The sequence below is a fragment of the Salvia miltiorrhiza genome, chromosome 8 (genome assembly GCF_028751815.1).
Source record: "Salvia miltiorrhiza cultivar Shanhuang (shh) chromosome 8, IMPLAD_Smil_shh, whole genome shotgun sequence".
NCBI classification, from domain to species: domain Eukaryota; kingdom Viridiplantae; phylum Streptophyta; class Magnoliopsida; order Lamiales; family Lamiaceae; genus Salvia; species Salvia miltiorrhiza.
Genome location: NC_080394.1, coordinates 5,491,843 through 5,500,805, shown reverse-complemented (window position 1 = coordinate 5,500,805; position 8,963 = coordinate 5,491,843). Strand labels below are relative to the sequence as shown.

Sequence of the window (8,963 nt, the reverse complement as noted above, 5' to 3'; positions counted from 1 at the left end):
ACTTTGTCTTCAAGTGGTGGGGACCGTAAGGGCTGTTTTAGTCTTTTCACAGATTTTGGTATACAAAAGAGTTAGTTTTAAAGAGGGGCTAAAAAGCTTATCTTTTTTAAATTTTGGTATTTGTTTATTAGTTTCCTCAAAATTAAATTTAGGCGTAGCGATAGGGTAATGCCTGTATGGTTGAGAGGAAATTAATAATAAGAATTATTATGGTTTTTTATGCAAGCAAATTTTAAGAATTACTACTATAAGATTCAAATAAGAATACACATAGAAATAAGTAAACGGGTCCAAAATAAAATCATTGACCCATATTTAGTAATAATTCTAAGAATTACTATAAGATTCAAATAAGAATACACATAGAAATAACTAAACGGGTCCAAAATAAAATCATTGACCCAATTTATATTTATATTATATATGATGAGAGTAAAATAGATCTAAATGCTTAACATCATATATATGTGTACTTTATCAGAGTTTAGCATATATAATGTTCTTTAATAATTTATGTATTCTTTTAGATTTTAAATTAATTATTTTTTATATTTTAATGGTGCTAGGTTTAATTTATACTTACCTAAAATAAATATTTTTTTATATTCTTTTAGTATTTTAATGGTAAAATTATGTGTAGGATGATAACGTCTAAAAATAGGATGTACATATATTTGGAGGACATACAAAAAAACGATATGCATGCATATATAATGTTCTTTAATAATTTATTAATTTATACTCCCTCCGTCAACGAAATGAGTACCCATATTTCCTTTTTCGTCCGTCCACGAAATGAGTACACATTTCTCTTTTTGGCAAGTGTGTCACACACATCTCTTTAATTAATACACTCAAAAAGTGGGACCTTTAAACTATTCACACTACACTCCATACATTTCTTAAAACCCGTGTCATCCACAAATGGGTACTCATTACGTGGACAGAGGGAGTATATTCTTTTTCTAATAGCTAAACATATTTTTCAATTTTTTTTTATAGGTATTGAACAAATGGTTTTTAAAGATTATGTGATAATGAACTCGATCCCGAGAATTTTAGCGTCATCCAGTAACTATTTTATTATTAAACTGACACATATTTTTAGGATGTATGCTCATAGAAGGTAGAAATAGTATTTAAAAAAATATATAATTAATAATTATAATGTGTTTCATATATATTATGTGAGGTAACGTGATAATCCCTATGAAATATTTTATAAAAGTATACAATATTTTGTACAAAAATATTTGATACATTAAAAAGGACATTTATAATAATAAAAAATTGATATTTTTCTTTAATGGTGCTTCACAAATGATATTTTTTTATAAAAATAAATGATATTTTGTAAAAAAAATAATGATACAATACAAATTATCATTCTTATGCATGCAAATAACAATTTTAATAACAATAAAAATATGTCCCTCCGATCAGTAAATAGGTCGGGAGTTTGAGTTATCTAAAAGTACGAAGTTCACACTTAGGCCTCGTTTGACTAGCTGCCAAGGCTCAAGCAAGTTAGTGGAAACCAAGGAAAGGTGGCTTGGGTGGTCTAGATATGTTTTATTGGCCACGCATTTGGTAGCGCTCGCTTGAAAGCGTGAAACACTTCCTTCTTTTTCGATAAACATAATTGGAATCGTGATTATAAACTGAAATATCCAAAATAACCTCCATAATTTCTGCCTGCGGTTCACACACACAGCATAAACTTACATTGCTCATCACACATTTCAGCTAATGTAACACACACAACCTCTACTCAAAGCACAAACATAAGACGTAAGAAAGAATGTTGTGTGGTGAGCCACAAGATCAAGATGACTCATAGTTTCTCCATTTAACTGAATATCGAAATCTGCAGGAGATCTAATAATACCAGAAAATAACTGATAATATGCCAACAGTCTTCATGCTTCAAAATGGCCCTCGGCAAGTTTTAGCCTTTTCCTTAAATCCACAGCTTCAACATCTGGTATATTTAAGAAAAACTCAGCTAAGTTTAAAACTACTAACTCATACATGAAACTTAATCGTAAGATTAAGGATTATATGTGTTTCATTATTGTATCTGAAACAAACTAAGCATGTAATTTCAAACATAATTTGATGCCACTCCTATTTTCCGCATCCCTTTCTTGGTGCAATCAAATGAAGAATTAAGATAATGAATGGAGATCACATGAACGAGATATATAATCACATGAGAAAGACTTCTCATACAGTCTGCTGTTTAGTTTCTACAAGAAAAGGGAAACTAACATTTTTCATTGATAATTTGCAAAATAGAAGCAGTTCAAAAAATATTATGACTCTACTACATTGTGAGCAGTCCTTCCTTCATATAAAGCACATTTCTCTAGCAAACAGAATCTCAAATTAAGAAACAGCAAGTATACACACTATATTCTTATTAAAAGAAAATCCAAAGATGAGCAGTGGCACATGAAACTAACCCTGTCAGTAAAAAGGCTGTCCATTTGGTTGGTCTTAAAAAGAGCAAGCTGGAACTCCTCCTGCAAGTAAACACATTTTGATGCAAAAATACCAAAGCTGAGAACCAGGATGTGAACCAAATAACAGGATTGTAACAAGGCCAAGGGATTCCTAATACAACTAGAAACAAAAAACAAGATGCATTAAGTAGGATCTAGTAATCAATTAGAATTACTAGAAACCAAGAAGCAACAATCTCACCTCACATCATCTATAAATATAACGCACATCAAATAATAATATCCTAAACAAAACTCACAAGTACAAGAAATGCCAAGCTTTACAACATCACATGTATGATCATTAGTTTCTTCTCCTCTTCTTTCGCCTCTTATCCCTGTCGCTTTCACTCTCACTTGACTCCGAACTTGATGATCCCGATCCAGACCCAGATCCATCAGAATCAGAACCAGAACTATCAGATTCAGAATCGGACTCGGGTACAGCCTTTTGTTGTTGCATGATGAGCCGAGGCATGTTCTTGAGATACTCCCGCAGGTTTTCTGTGATCCCTCCAAGCCCAATGGAAGTGAAGAAGTTGATAGCAAACCTAGTGTTTTTCGGGTTGTCCTTGGGAAAAATAGACTCGAACGAGTCTTGCATGCCAGGGTCGCTTAGACGTTCATTAAGCAAGCGAATTCCTAGGTGTTCTGACAATTCCTGCAACAAAAAAAAAAAAAACCATAGCATTTGAGGTTTAACATCATCTTGAGAAGAGAGCTAGATAATATAAGCAAAAGTCATGCAGGTGGGTATGGAAATGAAAAGGCACAAGTTTATGGGCAGTTTAATTTCTTACTAACTAGTAACTACTTTTTCTTGATATATCTTGTCAGACTACATGTGATTATGTGAACTAGAAACACAGCATATCAATAACATGAGCAGTAAAATTAATAAACCCTGTCTAAACTGCTGCAATTACAGCACAGGAAAATATTACGAAGGGAGCATTAAATGATTAACCACTTCAAGAACTAAAAGGACCAAATGAAAATGCTGAAGAAAACCTGGGTAATTTTAGTACCTGGAAGAGAATCTTGATGAAGATACGAGAAGAAGAAGTAGTATCCTCTTCAGTCAACCGAATGTAGGCCAAAACGTGCCAAGGCAATGCATCCGTGCCAAGTAAATGTGCAAAGAACTTTGCCACATTGCGCAGTTTATTGGTTTCCAGCCGGTGAATCATGGAATACTGCTGGACAAAACACTTCTCAAAATTCTCCTGATGAATTCTGTTAATCATACAAAATCTCTGCCCAAGAAGCCCATAGTAGCGGAGGTACGTTCTCTCCTGGCTGCAACACTCCAAAAGCATGATGCATAATTCCATCTGCTCAGGAAAAACATTATATATCAGGCTACATGCTCATGATGTAAAGAAATAGCTCGTAAAAATCTGCAAGAACCAATAAATAGCAAACTCTTGTTCGAATTATGTAAAACCAGAGAGGAAAGCAAAATAACATGCACGAGATTGTGATACCCACCTCCTGACCAGACTCTAGTTTGATCTTCAATAGCTTGTGCCCAGCTTCTTCAAAATCAACACTAGACATAATTGTCAAATAGATAGTTCTCCGAAGATTAACCAAATTTGTCTCTGTCTCATCCTTAATTTTCATCTGCTCTTCGTCTTCATCCTCTTCCTCATCGTCGTCCTCCTCATCATCATCATCCTCTGAATCTGCATCTTCATCTGACTCTGCTTCATCCTCAGATTCTTCACCTAGTATTTGCTTCTTTAGGTCTTCATACTTCTTCTCATTCTCCACGAAATGGGGATCCGGCTGGAAGATATCTGCAACAGAACTATATTAGCTCGGTGTAACTGAAGGTTATAAGAGATAATAGAAGTCAGCTGCAACCACGCTATACCTAAAGTGTTCTCAGCATCTATCTCATCCAAAAGAGAAACTTCATGAGTCAATTGGTCTTCCTGCTCCACTAGGTCCAGCTCTGGACGGACAGCAGGGTACCCCTACATCAGGTGCATTAACAGGTTTAATTTAAACACAAAATAAGTAGTATCATTTAAGAAGAAAAAAAATCAGATTTAACAAATTAAGCTTTCCAATTCCATTAACAATGAAGCTCACCTGAAACTTTGCTTTCCGCAATGCAAAGAGGCCTTCAATTAAGAACTGTACACGCTTATCTATTTCTCCTTCATGAAGAATACCACGGAATCGCTCAAAGATACCTGGTGAAATTGAAAAGACACAGTGTGTTAGAAAGAGCCAAATGCGTTGCCACGAGAGAGAGATTCTGCAAATCACTAGTGAAATCGAGGTTTGCTTAAACAAATCCACATCTCAAGTGCATAGACAGAAAGATTATCTCAATGCACTCAAGAGAGATTCTGCTAGTGAATAAGTCAAGTCTTCTGCACCACCCACATTAACTCACAAACAAGAAAGTATATCAGCAGCTCAGTTAATTAAAATTTAACACCAAAACAGCATCTTTAGTTTAAGGAGATGATCAGATTTATAGCAACTTATAGATCGTAAAAATAGCTCATCTCAGAATAAGTTAAATATAATGCAGGTCCAAAGAGCAGCGTCATAGCTATCAACCGATCATTCCCTCATCAGACATACACATCAACTAATCCAATTTCAGATCAAACACTTTCCTCAAATTCAGCAATTGGCCTAGCTTCTACTATCAGAAACTGAAATAACTGAAAGAACAAAGAATAACCTATACTCAAGAATTCGGATCCACCAGAAAAGCTTTAATAGTACTACGTATAAAAGTTTCTCGTAAATAATAACAAAAATGGCCATAGTCCCATACTCACCGTGCAATCCCCTGGGGGAAAGGTCCTGCAGCAAGGATCCACATTCTGTAACAAATCCGACAGCTACTTCAACACTATCATCGGTGGGCTTTTCCAGCAGTAATGTCAGCAGCTCAAGAGCAATAAGCTCATGAACTATCTGCTGGTTCACCAGGTGAGCTATGAATTTGACCGCAGCAAGTAGTTGTGGCTGCCACAAGATTTTCACCACAAATTCAACATACATATAGATCTCAAAATAGTAATGAACCTATAAATCATACTGAAAAGAATTTAAAAACAAACCTTATCATTGCGCTTAAATGCCCTCTGTAGCTGTAGTATGATCCTCCGCAACAGAAGATCCCCTACTTCAGGGAACTTTGTGTTTACGACAGAAACCAAAGCTGCAAATACATGAGTGAACCCTGGAGACGCCATTTGAGACTTCATACAGGATCGACAGAATAGACCCCGCCCTCGTATCAAATTTTCAGCAAACAGCTCCGGAATGATGTTTTTGATGTTGGTGGCGTTCACTTTGTTCACCAATCCATTAATACTCTTCCTCAGAGCGTCCCATGTCATTCTTTGATATTCAAGGCTGCTTTTATCCTCAATTTCCTTCATCATTCTGGCCAACTTAAATGGAGGAACATACACTCCACCACTCCTTCCCATATTCGCCACTATGTCAACAGCAACATTCACATCTCCCTTCGTCTTCAAATCTGCAGTTTCATTCCTCTCATTCTTAGAGCTCTTATACCTATCACCATTCTCGTCATGTCTCCTATCTCCTTCTCGATCTCTTTCCCTCCTATCACCATTGTCAGCATGTCCTCTCTCACGCTCTCTATCCCTTCTATCATCTCTGTCTCGCTCTCTATCCCTTCTACCATCTCTTTCTCGCTCTCTATCCCTTCTACCATCTCTTTCTCGATCTCTATCCCTTCTATCATCTCTTTCCCTCTCTCTATCCCTTGGCCGCTCTTTCCGGCCATCTCTACCTCTGTCCCTTGGCCGCTCTTTCCTGTCATCCTCCCGGACCCTGTACTCTCCTTCTTCTTCCTCTTCATCGTCTGATTCCCGTCCCCTTCTTCTATCACTCTCCAAATCTCGACCACGTCCCCTATCCTTCCGGCCACTCCTATCATCTTCTCTATCATCATCATGTCGTGGTTTTTCATCTCTCCTGCTCTTACGCTCAATCTCGTCAATCCTCCTATCATCACTACTCCTATTCAAATCTTTACTTTCGGAGTCATGCCGCGATTTCCTCTCCCTTGACAAATCACCTCTCCTACTCTTCCTATGCTCAGGATCCGAATCCTTACTCTCTGACCTACTTGTGCCCTCCAATTTCAGATCGGTTTTCCTCCTGTCTCTCCTGTCATCGTGGCCGCCACTGCTAGAATCATCGGCATTTGGATTGTTCTCGCTCCTCTCATATCGCGAATGCCTAGTTTGCTTCTCCTCATCCTCACTGCTGCTTGAATCATTGCGACGCCTCCGAGCCATTATTTGATTGGATGCACCGCCGAGACTTGACTTGAAGGAAGTGAGATTCAGATATTGGAAGCGAAGACCCTCTTCTACATAAACCCTAAATCCGCGCTTTGCTTTCCCCAATTCAAACGCCTAACAAATTTGGGACGCACTTGTCTGAGCGCAGCGCTCACGGTGAGCGCTATATTAAAAAAAAAAATACAAGGGATTTACTACCTTATGTATATATCTGTGAATGAAATTAATATCAATAGAGCGCGCAGGCGCGCAGCGGAGCTGCTGAGGCGGTGATGCAAGTGACGAGTTGTGGGTTTAAAACCTAGTGGAGCGAAATTTTGTAAGCATTTGCGCCTATTTTCTGTATTTACTCGATTAATTGCCACATTTATCAGCTCCCTCATTTTATAATTTACGAAGTTGCTGCGCCTATTTTCCTCAATTTCTATATATATATATATATATATATATATATATATATATATATATACACACACACATACGTGTAAGCTTTTTTCATCACATTTATATATTGAAAGTCAGGGACGGAGCCAGGAATTAAGTTCGGGGGGCTGAAATTGTACGGGGTTCCGCCCCCGAGAAAAAAAATTTGGGCATTCTGTATATTCAAGGTATTTTTTTTTTATTAAAATACGAGCATAATACTAATAATAACGAACAATATTTTCATAGATTATATAGTTTCAATATATCACAAAACTTTTTTTGGACATTCCGTATATTTAAGACATTTTTTATTAAAAGGCAAACATAATAATAATAATAATAATAATAATAACAAACAACATGTTCATAGATTATATATTTTATATATATTACAAATTAATTTCAATACATTATAATTTTTTTTTAGCATTTCATACATATTAGGCATTTTTTATTAAAAGATAAGTATAATAGTAATAATAACAAACAATATTTCATAGATTATATAGTTTTAAATAACAGGATTATCCTTAAATTAAGTATATATGAGAGAATATAATAATCAAATACTCTTTTATAAAACAAAATTATTTTATAATAGGTATAAACATATATCTATATATATTTAAAAAAAAAAAAAAAAAAAAAAAAAAAAACTCAAAATTTGGGAGGGGGCTCTAGCCCCCCCCGGCTCCGTCCCTGTTGAAAGTGTCTTTCATTTTTTTATATTTTTTATTAGACTTTATTTTTTAATTTACTGTTAATATATATATATATATATATATATATATATATATATATATTATCAGGCTCTTCTCGGTGACATTTATATATTAAAAGTGTCATCTATTTTTAATAAATTTATTTTATTTTTTAATTTATTGTTTATTTTTTATCTGTATTAGTAAATAGTGTCATTTATTATATTTTGACATAAAAATAGTGTTATTTACAATGTTATAGTATCAATACTATTTTATAGTGTCATTTATATATTCGAATAATGTAAATTTCAAATTCAAAGTATCATTTGTATATCTAAAAAATGTCATTTAAAATATTATAGTTTCATGTGATTTTAAGTTCTCTATCGTTTTCAATTTAAGCATGTGATTTTAAATTTTCGCATTCATCGTCATTATTTTAATTGTGGAGAGAGAGAGATGAAACAGTAGTTATATTTTACTTTTATTTAATATATGGTTGATTTATATTTGTAATTTATCATACAATTTGCATCTAAAAAAAATTATCATACAATTCCATGTTTATGATACTTTCTTCGTCCCATCTATCTTGAGATAATATACAATTCGATGTTTATAATATTTCATTCGTCCCACCTATCTTGAAACAATTTCTATTTTGAGCGTCCCACCTATCTCAAGACATTTCTTTATTTGACAAAAATTTTATTTTTTATTCATCTTTTCACTTTTTTACCTAACGCACTTAAGTTTTGTCTCAAGATAAATGAGACAGGAGTACTTATTATATAAAGTACAAATATTATGGCCAAACATTTGAGCGATTTCACGAAAATATCCAAAATGTTTAGATACTCGTATTCATATATCGAAAACAATCTTTCCTCATTTAAAATATTTATGTTCCAATTTGATATTTCTAACAATCAATATCCTTTACCTTGGAAAAAAAAGATGAAATCCCATCAGTGCTTTTTAGTTGTTGTTGTTGAATTAATCCATAATCTAGTGGA

At 34.5% G+C, this 8,963-nt stretch overlaps 1 protein-coding gene across 5 annotated transcripts; it reads right to left on the bottom strand.

Annotated features, from left to right (window-relative positions):
* Positions 1–1,625: 1,625 nt before the first annotated feature.
* On the bottom strand, positions 1,626–7,167 carry LOC131000320 (uncharacterized). Of its 5 annotated transcripts, none has more exons than XR_009093712.1 (9): positions 5,597–7,167; positions 5,312–5,501; positions 4,605–4,708; positions 4,384–4,486; positions 3,996–4,306; positions 3,533–3,838; positions 2,707–3,165; positions 2,466–2,625; positions 1,626–1,981 (listed from the first exon to the last, which is right to left on the bottom strand). XR_009093712.1 is itself a non-coding variant. In XM_057926174.1 (8 exons), the coding sequence occupies exons 1-7, from the start codon at positions 6,809–6,811 to the stop codon at positions 2,809–2,811; spliced, it is 2,586 nt and encodes an 861-aa protein (XP_057782157.1). In that variant the 5' UTR covers positions 6,812–7,167; the 3' UTR covers positions 2,264–2,525; positions 2,765–2,808. The 5 variants fall into 5 exon arrangements, 2 of the variants coding, with proteins under 2 accessions (XP_057782157.1, XP_057782156.1); XR_009093711.1 differs by having other exon boundaries at positions 2,466–2,525; XR_009093710.1 differs by having other exon boundaries at positions 2,466–2,525; positions 2,765–3,165.
* Between the last annotated feature and the right edge of the window lie 1,796 nt (positions 7,168–8,963).